Genomic DNA, 23,082 nt, shown 5'->3' with positions numbered 1-23,082 from the left:
CCCCTAATTTACAAGGGAGAACTCCGGGGCTTGGCTCCTTGAGGGACCGGCGCCAGATTGCTGAAACCACTGGGTTTCTTACGGCTGCTCTAGGGCTGAATTCGATATAAAATACATGTTCCTGTTCATTGCCATTTATGTGTTAGTTATCATTAACAGCCATTATAATTTTTTCCCAGTGGCAATTACATTGATATTACTATATCTAAATCAAAGAGGACACTGCAGCAATTACTGTCATAAGCTGATTGGGAACCACCTAATTTTTAAGTGACACTATTTTCTTATCAGCACGATAATTTTCCTTTGCAATAAATAACATACCAGCAGCGTTGTGCAACCGAAATGTGCTGTTCCACACGTGACTTTTTTTTTTTTTTAATAAACAGAAAATGTACCTACAGTTTCTCTTTCATGTAAGAATAATACAATTAAGATCGGAATCTTAGGATTGGGGAACATTTTAACAGATCTTAAACCTAGTAGTTGAATTGCACAGGGAAGCGGCGGCAATGGTTTCAATCTTTTCCTAAAGTAGGTGAAGAAGGGAGAGGGCGGAGGAGGAAGATGGGAAGAGAGAGGAATGGGGAGGGAGGCTGTCCCCATTTCCATCCCCCTTCCCTGTGGGGCTAGAGATGCTCCCACATCCGGGGCCCCTGGGCGAGGGCTCCACCAGGGGGTTACAACCTGCCAGAGCAGCCACAGGAATTCCTGGAGGTCATCACAGCTCATCCCAGACCACACCAGATGCAGGAAGCTCAGAAGCCTGGGGACAGGATGGGAACCTGGGTGGTCTTCCAGGCTCACTACTGGGCCCCCCAGAGCCTTTGGTTCCCCAGCGGAGGATAGTAGGCAGACATCACTGTGCAATCTGTCGTCTGCGTGGGCACTCCCCTGAGGCCTGGTTTCCTGGAGGGAGAGCCTGGAGTGAGTGGTTCGAGGGGCACACCCAGGGTAGAAAATCTTGCAGATGGTGGAGCGAGGCCACCTTGGTCCTCGAAAGTGAAAGTGTTAGTCACTTAGGCTCAGTGGTGTCTGACTCTCTGTGGCCCCATGGACTAGAGCCCGCCAAGCTCCTTTGTCCATGGGATTCTCCAGGCAACAATACTGGAGTGGGTTGCCACGCCCTCCTCCAGGGATCTTCCCGACCCGGGGATGGAACCCGCATCTCCACTAGCTCTACCTGCTTACCCAGCAGTTTCATTCACTAGTTCCGTGGCTTTGGTTTCCCTCTCTGTAAAGTGGGGTGATGATAATAGTGATCCTGCCTTACGAGGTGGCTGCATGAATGAAAGAGGTTATTAGACAAGCAGCTAAATCAAGATCTGGCCCAGTATGAGTTTAGATTTATGTTTAGATAATACTAAATTTAAAACTGGTGCCTGAGCTCACAGCCCAGGAACCCCCACCCCCACTGACCTCAGAGCCCCAGAACAGCCCCCACATTGGGCTCACAGACCAGAATCTTCCCTAGTAGGCACATAGCCCAGACCCCCAGTCCCCAGTTTGATAGGCCTGAGCCTCTCAGCGACTAAGCGCTTGAAATGAGGCTTGTTTACAAACAAGAATTAAAATATCTCGATGATTTTAGTATTGATTACGAGTTGAAATGATAATATTTTGGATACATTGGGCTCAATAAAGAACATTAGGAGAAGTGATTTCAGATTTGTTCCTGTGGCCACTACAACATTTTGCATTACATGTGTGGCTCCAACTGACGGTTTGTTTTGTTCTAGAACACACTGTTTGGGGGATTGGGAGAAGTCAATGCATCCGGCGCTCAGCACAGAGCCTGGAGCTCAGTAGGAGCTTGCTGAACACCCGCCTCCCTTCCCCGGGCACCTAGCTCTGCACATGCGCCCCTCCCCTGTGCAGGGTTCCAGCGGGCAGGGTTGCGTGGTGGGGGTCCTCGGTGCTCCCCCCGCAAGTCAGCGCCTTCCAGTAGAGCCGTGGGTGCCCGAGCTGGCGGACGGGGCCGCTGTCCTGCAGGCAGCCGTCCTCTGGGGTTCCCTATCCCCCAGATCCCAGCCCAGGGCCTCCGGGCCCAGCCAGGCCTCTGCCCTCCCCCTGCCCCCGGACAGGCTGTGCTCTCCCAGGGTCCTGGTTTTCCAGTGCTCCAGCAGGATGGGGGGAGAGCAGACAAACCATCCTGTCGGCTAGCACCGCAGTCTCCCCCTTCATGGTGTGTGGGGCTGCGAGAAGAGCCTGGAAACAGGAAACACAGTCGTATGCACGGTAACTAGATCGCTGCCGGAGTGTCCTCTTGAGGGGACAGGAGCAGGGAAGGCCGCCAACTGGCACAGGTTAGCATGACAACACTCCAGCGGCCGCTCACCCACATAACCGGGCCTGGGCCCCTTTCTGCTCCTATCGCCCGGGCCACGGGCGGCACCCACAGACGCTCCCGCACCCGGCAGGGTCCTCGAGTGCAGGAGGCGCTGGTCCTCGGCTCACTCTGGTCCCCTGGTACCCAACACCAGAGCGTGCCGGCAGAGTGGCTGCCCGGACCTCGGATTATACAACGACAAGTAACGCGGAGGGCGGTGCAGACAGGTTGTCACGGCGAAGCCAGACCAGCGGTATGGGGCCCAGGGGCGGGGCGACAGGCCCCTCCTGTCCCCCTGGGGGAGACATGGCTCCCTGTGGTTTGGAGGAGCTGAGCCTGGTGCAGGGGTCGGGGGCTGCCGCTTCAGCCCACACTGCCATTCAGGAAGCCTGGGACAAAAAGCACCCGCCTGGGGAGGCAAAGCGCTATTATATACACACATGTATGTATCCCCACTCTGTTTCAGATCCTTTTCCCATATGAGTCATTTCAGAATATTGAGTAGAGTTCCTTGTGCTATACAGCAGGTCCTTATTAGTTATCTATTTTATGTACAGCAGTATGACTGAGCGACTTCGCTTTCACTTTTCACTTTCATGCACTGGAGAAGGAAATCGCAACCCACTCCAGTGGTCTTGCCTGGAGGATCCCAAGGATGGGGGGGAGCCTGGTGGGCTGCCCTATGGGGTCGCACAGAGTCAGACACGACTCAAGCGACTTAGCAGCAGCAGCAGTATGAATATGTCCATCTCAATTTTCCCATTTATCCTCACCCCACCCCTTGGTAACCATAAATTTGTTTTCTACATCTGTGACTCTATTTCTGTTTTGTAGATAAGCTCATTTGTTTCTTTTTAAGATTCTCCATATAAGTGATACCATATATTTGTCTTATGATAACTTGTTTCACTCAGTATCTCACAAACTCCATCCATGTTGCTGCAAATAGCAGTATTTCATCCTTTTTTATGGCCAAGGAATATTCCATTGTATATATGTACCACATCTTCTTTATCCATTCATCTATTGATGACCATTTAGGCTGCTTCCATATCTTGGCTATTGTAAACAGTGCTGCAATGAACACTGGGGTACGTGTATGCTTTTGAATTATGGTTTTCCTGGGGTGTATGCCCAGCAGTGTAGTGGGATTGTAGTATGAAGGAAACTCCATACTGTTCTCCACAGTTGTTGTTCCAATGTGAAGTCATGTCCCACCATGGCTTGCCGTACTCCAGGCTTCCCTGTCTTTGTCTATCTCCTGGAGTTTGCTCAAACTTATATCCATTGAGTTGGTGATGCCATACAACCATCTCATCCTCTGTCACCTCCTTCTCCTCCTGCCCTCAATCTTTCCCAGAATCAGGATCTTTTCCAATGAGTTGGCTCTTTGCAACAGGTGACCAAAGTATTGCAGCTTCAGCTTCAGCATTGGTCCTTCCAATGAATTCTCAGGGTTGAGTTCCTTTAGGATTGATTGGTTTGATCTGCTTCGAGTCTAAAGGACTCGTAAAGAGTCTTCTCCAGCACAATTCAAAAGCATCAATTCTTTGATTCTCAGCCTTCTTTATGGTCCAAGTCTCGCATCCGTACATGACTCCTGGAAAAACCAAAGCTCTGACTATATAGACCTTTGTGGGCAAAGTGATGTCTCTGCTTTTTAATATACTGTCTAGGTTTGTCACAGCTTTTCTTAGCAGCAAGTGTCTTTTAATTTCATGGCTGCAGTCACCATCCGCAGTGATTTTGGAGCCCAAGAAAATAAAATCTGCCCGTTTCCCCTTTATCCCCATCTATTTGCCCTAAAGGGATGCGATCAGGTGCCATGATCTTCATGACGCTGCAGTCCCAGGACACTTCTGTGCCCTTTCTATGTCTCCTTCTGCCCCACTTAGAACTAGGTGAAAACACTTACCACCAGAGCCTTCCAATAGATAGGCGACGGGTGTCACAGCTGATGGTTAAAGTAAAGGAGCCAAAAACTCAAGGATAAAATGCATTTTCATAGCTGTATTAAGCATGTGTTCTGGAATTCATTCCTAGATCACCTACAGCTTGCTCAGAAATGCTCTATAAAACAGCATTTTGTGGGATGGGGGTCTCTTCAGAGGTTGTGAGACCCAGGGCCTTGCTGCTCACTGTGCAGGCTTGGTGTCAGCAGCCCTGGGGAATGCAGGCTCCCGGGCCCCCACCCTGGACCTGCTGAGTCAGGAGCTCTGTTGTGACAGGTGAGCGTGTGCACAAGAAAGCTGGGGATGCTTCATTCTCGAGTGGAAAACAGCCTTGAACCCCAAGTCTTTGTTCAACAAGTGACTAACTGATCCAGGAAAGTCACTTTTCTGCACTGCATTTTCCCATCTGTAAAATGGGCATCATTCTCCTTTATCAATTTGATAGGAAAGAGGGAAGGCAGTGACATTGTATTCTAATTGGTAAGCACGTTCTAAGATGTTACATAAAGTACATGTGAAAATTGAAATGAGAAATACCCTTCCATAAAGACAATGACAGCACTTTCATGGTTCAAGCTGGGGTGACACCTGGGCTCTTGAGCTCACCCTCGTCTCCCGTACCCAGCGTACCCGGATGTAAGTAATTCTCCGAAAGTTACTTTGATAAAAAACCCTCAAGGAGACAATCCAATTTTCAAATGTAAATTCCAACAACACACAGAGGGACCACTATTGCTTCCGGTATTTCCGGTGGGAAATGAGGCTTTCGACCAACTGAGATTGCCTTTGACGTTGCTATTCCTGCGGAGGGATTCTCAGTGTGAAAAAGCGCTGTTTCTCCTGCGAAAGGATGTGTGTGTGTAAAGCTGAAAGTTTGTGCCTCTTATGCATGAGTTCGAGGAAGACAGAAATGATGTAGAAAGACAGGAATGTTCAACGTCGTGTGGTTTTGAAGGGCTTGCTTCCGACCCTTAGTTATGATCTGTTCTTTGTACAGAGGATGAGATTCCAGCCGTGGGAAGAGGAGACGTGGCCCCACCGCGGCCTCTCCCCGCACGCGCCCCCTCACCCTAGGGCGCCTCCCACTGTGGGTATGCACATCCAGCCACCGCAGCCTGGAAGCTGCTGGATTCAGAATTCCGTTTCAGGGGGATCAGCCAGTTCAGATTCTAGATATTTTGCTGTTACTAACATTGGCCAAGCTCTATAGGCGAGAACATAAGCAAGTTAAATACTTGAGGGAAATAAGCCCTCAACAAGGGGTGATAAACTTTTTCTCTATTTGATATTCATGATTTGACACATAAGAATATATTGACAAGGAGATCAGACCTTTGTAGCATTAAAACTAAATTGTGGTCATTCAGCCCTTAATTCTGTTGAGCTTCTTTCCCCCCACCCCCAAAAGGCTGTGTGATATGTAGGTGTGTGTGTGTGTGTGTGTACACTTCGTTGATCAGTCATGTCCAACTCTGTCATCTCATGGACTGTAGCCCACCAGACTCCTCCATCCATTGGATTCTCCAGGCAAGAATACTGGAGTGGGTTGCCATTTCCTCCTCCAGGGTTTCTTCCCAACCCAGGGATCAAATCCACATCTCCTTCATTGGCAGGAGGATTCTTTAACCACTGAGCTACAAGGGAAGTGCGATAATTAGATGACACAGAAGTCAGTGGTCTGAACACCTCACTTGTGCCGGATTAAAGGGGGGTCTTGAGTGGAACACACTTTGCGGTCAGAACTGTGATATTCTTTCTGGTTTGGTCACCACCTCATCCAACAGAAGATTTATAACAGAGGCAGTTGTTATTCTGTGACACTTTCAGTCAGGCATCGAGGGCAGGACCTCAGCATTTTATGAAAGGGTAAGACAGAGACAGTCTGGTGCCCTGGAAAGGAGCTTGCCTGCACTCTGGCTGTTTCTCTGCGACCTTGGACAAGGCACCTAATCTTCTTGGGTCTTGCTTTCTCCATTTATAAAGTTAGTAGAACCAGATTGTCTCTCTTAAAATATATATATATATATATATATATATATATATATGTAATTTATTTTATCCCCCTTTTTTTTCTGCGTGCAGGCTTTCTCTAGTTGCGGCAAGCGAGGGCTACTCTCTAGCTGGAGTGCAAGGGTGTCCCGTTGTGGTAGCGTCTCTCCTGTTGCAGAGCTCAGGCTCCTGTTGCAGAGCGCAGGGTCTAGGGAATAAGGGCTTCAGTAGTTGTGGCACACACGCTTCGCAGCTGCACGGCACGCGGAATCTTCCCAGACCAGGAATCGAACCCATATCCCTTGCATTAGCAGGCATGTTCTTGACCACTAGACACCTAGGGAAGCCCTAGGTTGTCTCTTAAATCCCAAATTTTACCATTTAAAGGTCAGCGGGGTCTTCTCGTCTGTGATGAGCAGAGAGCCTCCCAGACTTCCCCCAGGTCTGTGTAGGTGTCTGCGGGCCGCCTCCCCTGCGCCCAGGGGCTGCCACACACAGGGCAATGCAAACTTCCAAACTTCCAAGCTGGACAGCGTCTCTGCCCTAAACATGCTCCACATCTCCCACCAGCCAGACAGACCACAGGCTCAGGTCATTCTAAGATTCGGTTCCACTCTTCGCATGGAAGGGATAGGGCATAATGGTAGCTGACGATTTATGGGCCGTTTTCCTGAGCTCCGAGCATAAATCCATCTTCCCTACTGGACATCACCACCAGTCAGCAGGGTATGTTTTAATTATTCTTTTAATTTCACATTGGCAGAAAGACACTGTCGAATAGCTCCCTTCAAGGGGCTGTTGGACCCTGTGCTTTTGGTTCATGCGTCCCTGCACGTGTGAGGCATGTATCGCTTTCCCTAAACTGCGCTCCGTGGGGTACTTACCGACTGCTCCAGAGACGCAAGACTCGCTTCGTGACAGGGTCTGTGCCTCCCCGGATGCTGTGAGCAGGTGCTGAAGGGCAGGTCCACAGTGGACCAAACCATCTTATCAAGAACGGAGGCTGGTTATGTTGTATCTGTAGTAATGTGTATATTTTAATCCTGACCTCCTAATTTAAAACCTACCCTTTCCCCCCCTTGGTTTTCTATGTCTGTGAGTCTATTTCTGCTTTGTAAATAAATTCATGTCATATTTTAAATTCCACATATAAGTGATATCACAGGATATTTGTATTTCTCTGTCTGATGTATTTCACTTAGTATGCTCCTTAGATCCTGAGGTCTATCCACGTTGCTGACAAGGACTTACTATATAGCACAGGAAACTATGCTCAATATCTTATAATAGCTTGTAATGGAAAAAAATCTGAAAAAGAATATACACATGTTATTGTACAATATATACACATTATTGTACATATATATACATAACTATACATATACATATAGATATACATATAGTTATGGAGAAGGAGATGGCACCCCACTCCAGTACTCTTGCCTGGAAAATCCCATGGACGGAGGAGCCTGGTGGGCTGCCGTCTATGGGGTCGCAGAGTCGGACACGACTGAGCGACTTAGCAGCAGCATATATTCATATACATACATATATACGTGTACATATATACACATAACTCAGCCACTCTGCTGTGTACCTGAAACTAACACAGCAATGTAAATCAACTCTATTTCAACAAAAATGAAAAAAACAGATGCTAAGACACCCCGCCATTTTTAGTGTTGTTTTCACATCCCGGTAACTTCTCAATCTAGGGAAAGAAGAATACAGAAGACTCAAGCACACAGAATTAAAATATGTATCTTATTTGATTTTTTAAAAAAATATATCAACTCTACTATCAAGAATTATGTGAACCGATATGTACTGGGAAACATTATTTATTTTGTATAGTTTTTTTGGGGGCCAATATTCCATACTTTGCTCATGTTAACAGTAATAAGGTTCTCAAACATTCCCCCTTTCACAAGTTGAATAGCATGATACGAAAGGTCTACAAAAAAATGGAGTTCCAAGGTTAAAATGCCCACACTAGTAGTATTGAGAACTCAGAGTTTTATATTTTTACTTCTGAAATATGATCACAATTCTGGGTCATAATTAGAATATTAGTTACAGAAAACCTAAATTAAAAAAAAAACACCAATAAACCCCCAAATTAGCTAATAAAGTTTGCATACATTTTGTCTCTAAACAAGTACTATAAATAGCAAGCAATTTAATAAAACAAGACACTGGACGGTATAGAGAGCAGTAATTATGAATGCACCAAGTCAGGCCATTTGTACCTGGGCTACATTCATAAACCTTGTGCTGTAAGCCCTAGGAAACTCAGGCCCGCAGCTGATCATGTTCTGTCTTCACCTATCATTTTTTTTTTTTTTCCTGAAAGTTGCATGCTGCTCGTCTGTTTCCATATAAATCTAAAATATGCTGTTTATCCCATATGCACATGTGGTCAAGTGATCAAGAAACATATTTTCAGTCCTGAGCACTCCCTGCCCCATTTTAAAGGAAATCCTGTATGTAGTAAATTCACGCTAATTGGGAGCTCTATGAAGGGGTTAAAACGCTGTCCATTACAAGTCGGGTGGCCATTATAAATGTTACCCAAATAAAAGCCAGAAACAGGAAGCCAAAAAGCAGGTCCCTACGGCAGGCATGTCTTAAATGATATCATTTGTCAAGTTTCCAGCATCTTGTGGTGGGTGAACACACACAAAAAAGGAGGTCTGTGTTGTACCAAGGACGTTACATCCTCATTAGCTGGAATGTTCTTTAAGTCCATAATGCAAGATTTTCATTTTAATAAGAAGTGGTGACTTGTCACTGCACTTTCATTAGGTAAATACTGCATGTAATACTAATGACCATTTATAAAGGCGCTATCCTCCTCCTGAGAAACTCCATTCAGATGAAATCATATAATAACAATTTTTAGAGCACATCATGAAAAACTTCTCTGTAGTTTCTCTGCAAACTATTTCCTGATTTTTTTTTTTTTTAATGCTGAAGGCGGTGAACAATGGAAGTCATCATCAGATGGACCTGCAATGACATTGTTGGTATTTTTTGCAAAAACAAATTTGAAGGAAGAGCATTTGGCCTTTTACAAATCACAGTGGGACGGGAGGGAATAGCTGGGACTCCCTTGTTTCTTGGCATGCTAACTGGAGCCAAGGCTCTCCATCTGCCCAGCCAGGGACCTCAAGGCTGATGTGCAGAGAAGGCCACCCTGAGAACCCAGAAATAATTCATCCACCGGGATTGTTCAGCCCCAGCCCCGTCTCTAAAACAAAGACTGACAATTGCCCTGAATTATGGATGTACTTTTTGTGATATGTAATACAGTTCAGAAGAAAGGCGGAGAGAGGATCGCACCATTTCACCTCCCATTAGAGGCTGGGCTTGAACGATAATCCCAGAAGATGAAACTGATGCTGAACTATGACCCTCAATTTACAAATCATTTTTCAGAAGAATAAAAAAAAAAAAGTTTAAACATATTTTTGGCATTATCTGAATGGGCAGAATCTCTCATGCTTGTTTTCTAAGAATAAATGGAAACAGTATGCTCTGTAGTTTCTTAGTTTGGGGAGAGACAGAACATGAGGTTTTGAGATTATATTTTATTTTAAACCTGGTTGTTTGAATTTTTTTTTAACATAGCTGAATTTAGTGTATGCCTTCAAAACATAATAAATTTCTATTCTGTAGCTTCAGGGATCCATCCGTTAAAATGTTGGTCTTTCATCTTTATTACTCTCCCATTAAAATGAAAGAAACCGGGACGCACTTCAGTTTAGAAGAAGCAATTTAGTTGGCAATGTCCTTACTACTCAAGTCTTGACAGAGGGAGAAAGCCCATGATTGCTTAGACTTCACACATCTGTCTGCCTAGGACACAACTAAGCCTATCGGACAGAGACTACCTTACAGTGAATAATATTCTCTGATGAGCTGATTTGATTCCAGCGTTGCTCCACTACCAGTCATTCCCTTGCAGTTACATTCATAAAACCTGTCCCCTCCCCTTTGTTTGCCTGGGTCTCTAAAAGGGAGGCCAAGTCCCCTTCGGTTTCGCTACAGCTGTTAGGTCTGAAAGGGACAGATTAATACCCGAGCAGCACACTGGCCTGGCTTCTCCGGTGCCCTGCACTAGTAACCCCTGGCTATAATGAGGACGCAAAGAGCCTCCCATCGGGCTGTTACCCTTCTTCATAACTCAAAAGCGTCACAGTGGCAATAGCCTCCAGGGCTATTTGTCTTTAGTGCAGTTGTGACACTCCGGCATGATCCATAATTTGGCAACTATTTACCGTGACATTTCCCTTCAGTGCAGCCATAACATTCAGTGAAGCCATTATTTGGCTCCATTTACCATATAAATTGTATTGTTGTGCATGCATGCTAGCAGCTACATTAGGTACCTGAAAATGAGTAAATCTTGTAAAATAGATCCTAACAGCTATTCAGCGGTAGGACTGCCTTGCCTCTCAGACAGAAGGAGAGAAAAATTAAATACGGTCACCAAGTTTCCTAGAATATCTCTAATCCGGTGTCTGTTTGTTTAGCCTGTTAGAGACGCTGAAACCCAAGGCTCTGAAAAAGTCTGGTGGGCGTGGCTTCGTTAGACAGGCAGGGTGGGGTTCCCACCTCCGCGATGAAAACCCGGAGCAGCCTCTGGGGTGCTGAGGAAGGAGGAGACGAAGGTGGGTCAGCCGTGGGCTTGATTCAGAGGGGAAGGCGCGGGGCTGGGTACCTTCACGGGTGTGACGTCAGGTGATGGTGGCAAGAAGCATCTTGTCCCAACAGGCCGCGTGGAGACCTGAAGCGTGACATGGCATCAGTGGTGGCTACTCTACTTCCAGGTCAGGGAGAAAACCCACCTTCCCAAAGTCTTGAATGAGAAGCAAATGCACGCTCATCTTAGGTCACTTCAGTCCCTGCTTTGGGGGATGCTGTTTGACACACCCCAGTAGGCGGATGAAGGGTTCTGTTCCGTGTCTACAGAGCTTTCCCTGTACGGCCATGTTTTGTTATGTTGACTCTTACTGTGGATGGAGCATATACTTCATTTCCCGTGCATGTACTAAATTTTTAAAGTCTCCCGAATCTCTAGTTTCCCTTTACCAAACCTGCTCTTTTGTCCATACGAGTTTTCAACACTACTTTGCTTCTTAAGGGAAGAGAGAAATTTTCCATCCCACACATGCCTCACCAGCATGATTGTGCATAAAATCATTAAATAAAGAGACACTTCTTTAAAAGAGGTCTGTGCTCATTTAATTTTTTTTCTAATGACCTAACAGAGTCAGAGTTTTGGGAGAATCCTTCCAAATTTCTATTTAGAGAATTGGCTGGTAATTTATGGAAGGAGAAGGGCCATTTCCTGAGAATATGGACTCTTGAGAAGTGACTGACTTGCTCTCTCTCTCATTTATTAACAACTTGTTAGCATTATACCAAAATCTCCCATAGCAAAGAACTCATGAACTGTTTTCAAGCCCGATTTTAAAATCTCATCAAGTTGAAGACATGCTGATTTGATCAGATCTTGCATCAGGAATTAATTTAGTTCCCTGGAACAATAAAATCTGGAATGAGACTGTCCATGAGTGAAGAACTGAATGTAAAGGTTTTACTTCTGTGCCATGGAGGGAAGTTTTATTAGCACTTTTTTCTGGCAAGGGAAAGCAAAAAAAAAAAGGAAGCAAAGAAAAGAGAGAGACCTATACATTAAACTTTACTTTTGTTTTTTAAAAAAATATTATCTCCATTACCAACTAAAAATAAATTGATTTGAGTAATTCTGGGGCATAAAATGCCCATTTTTTTCCTCTTATGCCATTGTTCTGCTTTTATAGCTTACTGTTGACAGAGGGAGGTAATTCAACGACAATTTTTCCAGTGTTTTTTCTCATGTACATATAATCGACGGCCCGGAAGACCGATTCCAGGCCGGTAAACCTGCCCTCTGCAGACAGACCTCCAGTGTCCACCTCACAAACCAGCTCACCACCCGCATACATCTTGAGCAAGTGGTCCATGGCACCTCGAAACTCAGGAAGGTAATGGTTCAAGAAGAAGCCCTGGACACTGGCAGATTTCTTCAGCAGTTTGGCTGGAAGTGTTCCTGCTTTAACGGGCGACAGGCCAGTAGGAGTTTGGTAGCCAGAGACGAACCCGATGACTATCAAGCGCCCTCGGGTAGCCAAGGCGTCCACGGCCAAGTCAAACATGGCTCCCCCGACAGACTCGTACACCACGTCCACACCTTGGGGGTACTCCTGCCTCAGGACGGTGCCCACGTGCTCGGTGTTATAGTTGATGGGGCGGTCGCAGCCAACAGACTTCAGAAAAGCAGACTTCTCGGCAGAAGAGCATGTTCCAATGACGTGGCACTTGGCCTTCTTTGCGAGCTGGACGGCGAACTGGCCGGTGCCCCCGGCTGCCGCGGTCACCAGGACCTTCTTCCCTTCCGACAGCCCCCCGAGCTCTTTCAGGCTGATGTAGGCTGTGGTCCCACTCACCAGGAGCGTGAGATACTCGGGTTTCAGGCCCGGCACTGGGATGGCGACCCTGGCAGGCACCACTGTGTACTCAGCGAAGGAACCAGGCGCCATGTAGGCCACAGCCTGGCCGACCATGAACGCAGCGCTGGCAGAGAGGCCCAAGGCCACCACCTCCCCGACACCTTCGAAGCCTGCGTCGAAGGGGGTCTTGACTGAAGGGTCGTAGCGGCCAGCCGAATAGTTGATGTCAGAAGCATTGACACCAACAAATCTAGAGGAAAACAAACACACACACACGTTCAGGTGCTTTCTTTGTCAAGGCTTTTTCTGTTCCTCTAAATCTGGTGACCGTGGAGGGTGGTGAAGCTGTTATCTATTCTGATAGAATTTGAGAAAAACAAACACCCAAAACTCTTGATATGCACTTCAAAAAAAAAAAAAGAAAGAAAGAAATCAAACAAATGTGAGCTCAACAGTGATTCCATATCAGAGTTTTGGTTTATTGTATTCTTTCATTAGGTTAGGAATAATTTCACATCCCTCTAAACAGGTTGTTTATTTCATACGCCATTTATTCCCTTTCTCTTTCTTTCAAAAGAGAGGAAAAAAAATTCAGGAAGCCCTCATACACAAACTTCACTAGAGCTATGAGTTGGAAATTAATTGGTCTCTTAGCAAAGATGTTAAAAACAACAGAGGGATAAAATATATTCAAAGAGGTAGACTTGTATTGATTCTGGCAACAATTTAACACTTCAGATAATAATAGTAACGACAATGATATTATTAAAGATTGATGTAATGTACAAGGTCACTGGCTGTTACACGTTACTGCAGGGCTTGTTTCAAACAGTGTGAGAGGCTGCAGCAAATTTTCCTTCTGATGTAACTGTGTCCAGTGTGAAAATATGCATTTTGATTAATTGAACAAAAATTGTCTCATAAGGGTAGAGAGATTTTTATGGAACATCCAACATTTTACAGTCCTTCCCAGATGAAAAGGAAAGCAAATCGACACTATATTTTTCCTCAACAAGAAGCAGAGACATACTTGATTAATACCAGATGATTATTTTCACTTTGGTATCCAGAGTCAATTTAATTGCCAGGCTGGTATTTTTACCAGCTTTTTTTCATCTCAGTATACCTCATAACAAAAATATCCTGATATATAAGGGGAAAAGCCATTCTCCTAAGGATGTCGGGAGGTGGCCGAGACACACTACTGGAGGACCCTAAAGACGCCATTTCCACCTGTAATGAAAGGAAAAGGTGCTGGGATCTGGGGGCAGGAGGGAAGCTGGTAAGTAGGGTTCATGTTAAAATAATTTAACTTAATAAACCCCAAACTGCCCCGCACAAGGACTCACTTCCACTTTGTATAGAGACAATACTTAGCCCTCGTAAATGTGCCCTTATGATGGTGCCCGGCATACACGATTGGACACTCTCTACATATTTCATCAACAGAAATAAGAAAGCAGGAAACTCTCCTTCGGGCTCGTCCAGCAGCTTTCAGAAGTTACCAGACGCAAGGCCTCACAATCACGTTACAGGATTCCATGCCCGAACAGGACACATAGTAATGAGAAGCGGGAATAATGGTTTGTGGTGGGTTCTCATTTGGCATTTAATGCCAAGACGCCCACGTTCCATCTTTTGGGCAGGGGAGGGCCGGTCATCTTTCCTTTCACTTTGCCGAGTTCTCCAGGCCTGGCCTAGTGTCCTGAGCGCGTGCTTCCGGACCTCGGGGAAGGCGGCGGTGGAGCCCTGTCGGGGTGCCTCTGGATGCCCGATCGCTGGGGCTGGAAGGCCGGCTGCAGGACCGCCGGCGGGGGCGGGGAGGCGGGCTGTGCTTACAGGTGGGGGCCAGGGCGGGTAGCCCGCTCTGTTCTTCTCGCTCAGGATTAGACTCACCCTTCCCGTGGCCTTCGCGCCTCCCGTCTTGCCCCCTCCCTCCCGCCCACCTCCCCACCCCCCGCCCCCTTCCCGCGCTGGCGTTTCTGCCTTTCCAACCACAGAGCCCCTTCCCTTGCGGGAGCCCCCGCCTTGAACTCGGCCCCTCGGGTCACCCTCATCTCCAAACCGGAGCGAACTGGGGGGAGGGGGCTGGGGAGCGGGAAGGGGCTGTTGGAGGAAAAGGCAGTCCCATCACCGCCCCCACCCTCCGCACCCCCGTCCGGGGCTGTGGTTGCCACTTCCAGGCGGGAGGCGGAGGACCGAGCAGGGCGCACGCCTGGGAGACAAGCGGCGGCGGGGCGAGGGCACCCGCGCAAAGGGGACAGCGAGGGCCCGTGTGTGTGTGTGTGCGCGCGCGCGCGCGTTGGGGGGCAGGGTGGGCTCTGTCGGGAGCTCGGCGGCTGCAGCCCACCAGCGGCAGCTTGAGCTCACCAAGGGGGCTTTGCTTAAAAACCCAAATCAGACATTGCGGTGGAGCCCGGCCAGCGCTGGAGCGGGAGCCGGAGACCACAGGGCCCGCCCCGCGCCCTGTCCACGTCCCCGCTCCCTGCGGCGCCCTCGATGCGCCCGGGCCAACCTGCAGGGCGCCAGAAACCCGCGCTTCTGGGACTATCTCCCCTCGCAAGTGCCCAGCCTCCACCGACTGCCCGGCCGGTGCCGTCGTCCCGCGGCCTCTCCACTGCCACCACGGACAGATGCGATCCGTGAGTCCGACTCCCGGAGCGGACTGGAGTCGCCCGGGTCGCCGCCCAGGCCCGCGACCATGACCTCAGCCTCCCTGGGCCGAGCCGGGATCCCGGCGGGCGCGCCCAGTCCACACCGGCCGCCGAGCTCGGGCCCTGGGGCGATCTAGTGCCAGGGGATCCCGGGGCACGCGGCGCTCCTGAGCCCATCGGCCTCGCGACAGAAGCCGCCGGCGGCCAGACCGTGACCTTGGCCTCGCAGGCACCCCCATTTTTCGTGTCTTTCTACCCTACCCTGCCGTCTTCTAAATCGCCTGCGTCGTCGGTGAAGGAATCCGGAGTTCCTGCTCGGCTCCGCACACCTCACCCTCTCCAGGATCGCCCAGCCTCTGGTTGCGAGCCCCCACCTCTCCCTGAACCCCCGCTTTGACGCTGCGCCGCCACCGCGGCTGGTGTGGACCCGCCACTGCCCGGACGCGCCTTGGTTCTTACCTGGGCTTTGGGAAGAGGATTGGGAGGAGTGGGAGCCGGCGCCTTCGGCTCCATCAGAAACAAGTTCAAGAGCGGCAGGCGCGTGTCCGGGTTTGGGGAGCAGCGGACAGAAAGGGCGAGTGAGCGAGAAAAAGAAAGAGAAGACGCGCTAGGGAGGATGCGTGCATTTGGAGACTCGTCTGTACCCCTTTAATTTAAACTACCTGCTTTTAATGAGTGCAGGGGTCTAGCGATCCGACAGGCAGACCCTCGCAAAAGACAAAAATCGAGGAGCCCCGGGAAAAAGAACGGGATGTTTGGGGCTCTCCCCAAATATATACCCTTCCAGAGTCACTCGGTTTATTTACACTAAAAAGCGATGAGCCCTTTCGTCATGTTTATTGTGAAACAGGGCAGCGGTCCGAGGGAAGGCAATGGGTTTTCTGTTAACAAAAATCAAACCCGAAGACTCAAGTCCAGAGCAAAACCTTCAATACTGGAAGACAAAGTCCGCCAAACCAGACCTTCCTTAAAAAAAAAAAAAAAAAAAGAAAGAAAGAAAGAAAAGAAAGAAAAAGAAAAAAGGGGGATAAAGAAAAGGAAGAATGAAGGAAAAAAAAAAAATCTCGGCCTGGAGAATGAGCAGGAATAGTTACCCTCCCTTGAGCAACAAACGGTTTATCAAAAATGCCCTCCCCATCCCCCACCTTCTCTGTGCCGGTCCTACAAACTCTTTGCTCCATTATCTTACATTTGAACAGAAAATCGTTAGAAATATTTGGAAACGAAATAATGTGGCAGTATCTTGCAAAAAAAGAGAAATCTAAAAATAGTGCATGAACTGAACCAGAGGGAGTCGGAGTCTTTCTCCCTTTATTTTCTTCTCTTTTCTGAGGAGGGAAGCGGGATTTCCTCGGATGTTAGAAAGCCGAAGGCCAGAAGTGGATAAAGGAAAGGCGTGGGCACGTTCTAGAAGGATTCTAGGCCCCCTTCTCACACCTTTCCTAAATGATAAACTTGATTATGCTAAATCGATGTCTTAAAAAGCACCTCTATCACTGTGAATAAAGAATTTGTATTTTCTGTTAAAATGGAAAGACACGTGTAAAAGGTTCCGCTGAAAGACAAAGTCAGACGGAGCACAATTAAAACCACCCAGACACCTTTCCAAACATGTGAATTTGGGCTGAATCCATTCACTCCGGAGCATATTATTATTATTACGATTAAAATGAGAAGCTCTTGCACATAATTTTCATGCAGTTGACACTGTTCGGGGCGATTTGGTCTGGGATTAAAATGAACTAACCTGTAGTGAAGTATTGAGCCTCTATTCTTTAAAAAAAAAAAAAAAAAAATCGGTAAAATGCCACCCTTACTGACAACGTTTGCTAGAATAAAGGATCTTGCCACAGTTTTGGGGGTAGGGGCATATTTTCCAGCAGAGTAAGGAGAGGGACAGGCAGAGGTCCGCCCCCTCCCCACAAGCAGAAAACGCGCCCCCTTCTTCTGTGACGGATTTCAAGGTAGAAGTTAGAGGTCAAGCGGTGACTATAAATATCCTATTTATATTAAAGGGATTCTTGGCATCTGTGGATGGAAGATAGAGGTGTGGATCTTAAAGCAACCCAAGTTGAGAGCATCCAACATGGCAGCCGGTGCTCCAGAACTCCAACCGACCACCCAGTTCGGGGACCGGCCCTGGTGACCCAGCGCGGGGAAGGGGCGCACACCCTGCGGAGCTGGTGCCCCGCAGGCGGGCAGGCCGGTTCTGCGGGCAGGAACTCCTCCACGGCGGTGCGGGCGGGGGTCCCGCCGCGCCGCTGCTGGGAGTGCGGAAACTTCACACCTTCCCCTGCCCGCCCCGCTCAGTCACCCCCACCCACTTCACACCCTGTTTGTAAAAGGTGTTCTTTCCCCAAGCAGCCTGGTGTGTGCCATCGGTGCTCACAGTTCACAGTTGCGGGGGGCGGGGGTGGGGGGGGGTGGAGGGTGGGAGAAAAAGCCTGCGTGAAACTTTGCCTGTTGGTTTTTTTCGGTGGTTTTTTAAATCTGAGTCTCATCTCACTTCCAGCAAATCACTCGTGTGTTTTGTATGTCCTGCGTGAACACTCACCCACCCTTCTTTTCAACTTGGCAGGACGCGCGTCTGGATCTCAACTGCCTTAGCGGTTCCTGGTACTGATGAAGAAATCCTCCGAAGCCCGGGTCCCAGCGGTGCACTTCAGCTCACCGGTTCAGGCGCCCCTTGCCCCCACCCCTTTCCCAGCCTCCACTCAGTCCCACCCTTGGCTCACTTGGTTTCTACCTCTCCAACAGGTTCCCAGAAGTTTGACATCCTGGTCAGAATTCCGAAGTCTCCGAGCCAGGTTTGGAAGACTGATACGAATCTCTAAAATGGACCGTTCAGCATTGCCCCAAGCTGATTAGATAAGATACACGGTCCTTCCTTCAGTCCTCGCCGAGGACCGGGTGCTTTCGAGCACACCACTGACAACCGGGTTACAACCAGAAGTCACTTCTCCCTCCGAAAGTATTACGCAACCTAAAATATGCAACACTCGCCCCACAGACGGGACTGACCCGGTGGGCGAGCCCCGCTCTCGCCAAGGGGGATGGAGGAAGCAGACGCCCCGCCTGCAAGTCAGGCAGCGAGAGGACCCACCGGCAGAGCCGCGGGCACGGCTCTGAAGAGTGAGGTCCCTTCCCTCTTGTTGCTTCAGCAGTTACTAAAGATTAGTGAGACAGAAACAAATTAAGGTGGGCAGTGTGGAGGTGGAAATGACAGTCCCAAGGTCGGGCGACGACCCAAGCCTCACTCAGTCTGCAAAACCTGCGGCCATGCCCCCGCCCCGGCCCCGCCGCCCGGGACGCGCGCCCCGCGGTACACTGCAGGGCACAGACGACAGTCACACAGAGCTGACAACACGCAGACGGCACCAGCGAGGTGCACACCAACACACCCAACGACAGGCTCCGCCACAGCCAGGCAGCTGCCAACCTGGAGCGGAGAGGAACAGCCAGCCAGGGCCCCGGCCTCCTTCCTCCAAAGCACGTTACCTAAACGTCGCGGTTTGTGTCCAGGCTGTTCCCAACTCCACCCTAAAGATTAGGCGATCGCTGGAGCCGTGGGTGCGCGCGGGTGGGCTGGGCGGGGAGCCTCCCCTTCTGGGTCCCGTCGGTTTTATTTCGGGAGCGGGAGGGGGAGGAGGAGGGAGGACTGGGGGAGGGGAGGGGAATCCCAAATTAAAATAACCCTCCGTTATGAGGACGTTCGGTGCCATCGGATATTCACACCGGCAACAGTCTCATTACGTTCGCCTTCGCCAGATGGCGGCGGGTTCAACTTCCCGGGATCTCGCAAAGTCGGGCTCTGAGCCCGAGCGCGCGCTGGGAGTGGGGACGCCGGCGGGCGCGGGACAGCACCGGAGCTGCGCGGCGCAGCGCGGGCCGGGGCCTGGGCTGGGGGCGCGCGCCGGGCTCACCGGTTCCGGACGAGGAGGTCTCCGTCCCCGGGGAGGGGCACCGGGCAGTCCCGGCGCAGGGTGACGGCCTCTCGGAAGTTGGGGCTCAGCCGGGTCACCACCAGCTTCTGCATCTTGCTAGGGATGGCCGAGCCCTGGAAGTCCAGGAAGTGGCGGGCGTACGACATGTCCACGATGGCTCGGGTCCCGGCGAGCGCCAGCCTCTGCATGGCCCGCGCCTCTGCCTTCTTTCTGCGCCGCCACTGGCCGGGGTCGCGCCCAGTCCGGGCCGCTCGGCGAGGCGAGGCTCCGCGCGGCGGGCGGAGCGGGCGGGTCCGCCCCTCCTCCGGCCCGCGCCCTCCCCTCGGCTCCCCCCGCCCCGCTTCCCCACTACGCTTGGCGCCCGCTCCCCTCTCCTGCCCCGCCGCGCGCTGCACCGGTAGTCCGCACAGCCCCCGCGGTTCCCGGGCGCGCCACCCCCGGGGTCCGGGCCGGGGGATCGCTGACGCCCTGGCCGCTGCTCCTTTAATCTTTTTGTTTTGGTTTGAATCTGCTTGGCGCAGACTGGCCAAGGATCCTCTCCGCCCTCCCCCTTCCTCCCGGCGCCCGGGAGGCACCGGATATCTCCACCCTCCCCACGATCTAAAAGCCGGATTTGACTCCTCTAAAAGGGTGAGGGGGGCGGCGAGGGCACCCGCGCGTCCGGCTACCGCCGCGGCCCACAGCCGGCGGCAGCCCGGGGCGTCCTCGGAGCTGCGCGGCGCCCAGCGGCCGGCGCAGGCGCCTCCCCTTCCCGTGCGGAGCGTTCACTTCCTTGCAAGGTGGTACGAATCAACCCCGAGCGCGGCCGGGGCGGCGGGGCACGGCCCGGGCCCGGGGCCGGGCGGGGAGCCCTGGGCGCCGGTGCGGGCGCAGGAGCACCCAGCGCCGGACAGGGGGTGCCCAGGGCATTCTGCGCCCCAGGCTGTTGGCCCTTGTTCCCGCAACGCCTCGCCCGTGTCGCCTTGCCCTTAGTCTGTCCCATGTAAGTTGCACGAACTAAGCCATTTTATTTATTTTGGCCAAGACTTCATGTTTTTCCATGACTGTTTTAAGTGGCCTCTACAAGACTGTTACAGGTTTCCCACTGGGAAAGAAACACAGATACTGGAAACCAGAGGGTCAAATTCCCACAACACACGAACATCTTAAACTTCTGGGGGTGGGGGGTGGGGGTGGTGCCAAGGGCCTTAATGGAACTGGATGGAGACGTTGCCATGATGTATGAGGACCTTTTTTATAACCCAGTTAGAAAGATCTGCCTTTCCATCGTGTCAATTATCTCCCTGTTTGTATTGACCAAATAATCAATTCACTTCTCACAGAGGGGCCAGATTAAATATATTCCACATTTTTTTGTGTGATGAGCAAAGTCCATCATTAAATTTTTATTAAAGGAATACATTGAAGTGAAACATGTTTCCTTATTTCCACTTACTCATTAATTACCAAAATATAAAAGCCGCACAGTGCCCCTCCCCAATCACATCTAACCCCCAAACTAGGATTGCAAAAGTGACACAGGTATTTTTATCTCAAATGTCGGACATTCCTCTTCCAAGGGTAGTTTGTGTCCACGTGGGTGCGTGTGTGTGAGTGTACAAGCGGGGGCGGAGGGGGAAACTCGCAGGTTTAAAAATCTGCAGGAACTAGTGTCTACTCAACTTGGCTTATAACACATGGGCTTCACCCACGGTCAACCGGTGGATTACAATAACAAACCCCTCAATGTCTTTCTCCAATGTGCAATCTTTTATGTTATGGCCTATTAAGATTTCTTTTTTGTGTCATATTGTTTAGCTCGGGGGGGAAAAAAAAAGAAAACAAAGCAATTAAAAAGATTGACAGGTATGGTTTGTGAGAGACCTATTTGTAATTGTCAGGGTGACGTTGGCGAGAGGAGGAGGAGTAAAAACTGAAGCCGGAAAAGCAGCTCGATGTGTCTGTCTATCAGTTGAGACTGTCTGAAAGCTCTGCGATCCGAATGTGTGTTATATTTCACTGAAAAGAGGAGCGAGCGAGAGTGCATCTCCTCTCTCCCAGGAGTTTGGGGGGGACCGTCCACGCTCATCTCGCCCACCCAGTGAATGTCTGCTCTTCACCCCTTCGCGCACACTCTCCGGGTTGTTGTTGTTGGCTTTTTTTTTTTTTTTCCTCGGAAGGGGGGGTGCTTTTTGTGTATTTTTCAAAATTTTTCTGTTGGAAGATCAAGACCGGCCAAAAATCCATGATCAAAATGTGTTTGCATTAGATTTCGCCTCCGAAGAAGCGGCGATCCTGGCGGCACAGCCCCGCGGGGAGCGCGGGGCACCAAGTGGCGCTCCGGCGGCGGGTGACACTGTTTGATCTGTGACTGTTTGGAAGGTGGAGCAGCGCCTGACATCTCCCCCCCGGCGCATGTATGTACGGGGGCTTCACTCCTCTGTCTTGTTTGCTTTCTTCCTCTTAGACTAAGTGCGGGGAGGAAAAGGACAGCCCGGATCGGCCTCGCCGGCGCACAATGAGCAAGCTGCGACCCGCGCACTAAAAACACTCGCCGCGACCCCCGCACCGCCTGGAGCGAGGGGGAGAGAAAGTTGCGCTCCGAGACTCTCGGCTCGCGGAGGAAGGCGCAGGGCAGCGCCCGCAGAGGCGCCCGGAGGAGCGCCCGCCAGCAGCACCGCGGCGGCGGGGAGGCGGCAGCATGGAGCGCGGGCCGCGGGCCGGCCCTCCGAGCTCCCGCCGCTGCGCCCGCGGCCCGCGCCGGGGATGACTCCGGGCTCGGCGCCCAGGCCCCGCGCGCTCCGCCCGCAGCCCGGCGGCCGGGACGCGGCCCGCGCGGCCGCGGCCGCCGCCTCCTGAGCGGCCCCGGGCGCGGCCGTCCATGCGAGCGGCGCCCCGCGGACCGCGGCGCGCCCGGAGCCCGGAGCCCGCGGGGACGAGGCCAGAGTTGGGCGCGCCGCGGAGTTGCGCCCGCGCCCGGGGCCCCGCGTCCCCGCGCCCCGCGAACTCCGGCGGCGGCTGAGGCCCGAGCAGCATGCCGAGGAGGAAGCAGCAGGCCCCCCGGCGCTCGGCAGGTAACGGGCGCGCGGGCCGCGCCGCGGGGAGCGGGGCCGGCGGGGGGGGGCGCGGCGCGGGGGGCGGGGGGCCCGGCGGCCGGCGCGCGGGGCGGGGGCGCGGACGGCGCTCCCCCTCTGGGCCCGGGAACGAGGCCCGGCCCGCGCCCGGCCGCCGGCGCCCCGGGGCAGCCGTCAGCGTCTCCCCACCTGGGCCGGCGCGCGGAGCGGAGAAACTTCACGGCGCTCCTCGGCACGGCGAGGAGCCCCGACGGGCCGGGGAGGCCGGGGGAGGCCGAGGGGCCGCCGGAGCTCCTGGCTGCCTCGGGAGGGGGCGTGCGCCGGGCAGACGTAGCTCCTCCGCGGCCTGAGCGCGCTGGGAAAGTCCTCCGGAGGCGGGGAGGCTGAACCTGACACTTGAAATAAGGTCACCAGCCTGGGACGCAAGGAATGCGGTCGGAGGATTTCTCTGGAAAATAGCAGCCTTTAATGTCCTGTGCAAGAGGCTTCTGCCCCCCACGCCCCCTCCCCCTTTTTTTTTATTACCTCTAAAGATGTCTTTTGATCAGGCCAGCACAAGGCAGTGATAGTGCAGAATCTGATTGAACAGAAAAGTTATTTTTCTCTGGAGGAGGAACTGGCAGGAGCTGGTTTTCCTTGTTTTCTGTTTTATTAGAGGATTGCC

The 23,082-nt window shown here is 51.3% G+C and overlaps 2 protein-coding genes across 5 annotated transcripts in view; one reads left to right on the top strand and one right to left on the bottom strand.

Annotated features, from left to right (window-relative positions):
* Positions 1-8,095: 8,095 nt before the first annotated feature.
* Positions 8,096-19,676, bottom strand: PTGR3 (prostaglandin reductase 3). 3 transcript variants are annotated; one of them, XM_070778646.1, is made up of 2 exons: positions 19,345-19,676; positions 8,096-13,017 (listed from the first exon to the last, which is right to left on the bottom strand). In XM_070778646.1, the coding sequence occupies exons 1-2, from the start codon at positions 19,551-19,553 to the stop codon at positions 12,093-12,095; spliced, it is 1,134 nt and encodes a 377-aa protein (XP_070634747.1). In that variant the 5' UTR covers positions 19,554-19,676; the 3' UTR covers positions 8,096-12,092. The 3 variants fall into 3 exon arrangements, with proteins under 3 accessions (XP_070634747.1, XP_019842304.2, XP_019842302.1); XM_019986745.2 differs by lacking the exon at positions 19,345-19,676 and adding an exon at positions 18,920-19,269; XM_019986743.2 differs by lacking the exon at positions 19,345-19,676 and adding an exon at positions 15,881-16,370.
* Positions 19,677-20,216: 540 nt separating this feature from the next.
* TSHZ1 (teashirt zinc finger homeobox 1) overlaps positions 20,217-23,082 on the top strand; it is an 81,665-nt gene continuing 78,799 nt past the window's right edge. The window contains exons 1-2 of one of the 2 annotated variants that reach the window (XM_070778645.1): positions 20,217-20,347; positions 21,812-22,418. In XM_070778645.1, the coding sequence (XP_070634746.1) occupies positions 22,379-22,418 (40 nt within the window). In that variant the 5' untranslated portion in view covers positions 20,217-20,347; positions 21,812-22,378. Of the gene's footprint in view, positions 20,348-21,261; positions 22,419-23,082 lie in introns of those variants that run through there. The other variant, XM_070778644.1, reaches the window with a different exon arrangement.

This window comes from Bos indicus, chromosome 24 (assembly GCF_029378745.1).
Source record: "Bos indicus isolate NIAB-ARS_2022 breed Sahiwal x Tharparkar chromosome 24, NIAB-ARS_B.indTharparkar_mat_pri_1.0, whole genome shotgun sequence".
In the NCBI taxonomy this organism is placed as follows: Eukaryota; Metazoa; Chordata; class Mammalia; order Artiodactyla; family Bovidae; genus Bos; species Bos indicus.
This window is presented reverse-complemented; position numbering and strand designations above follow the sequence as displayed.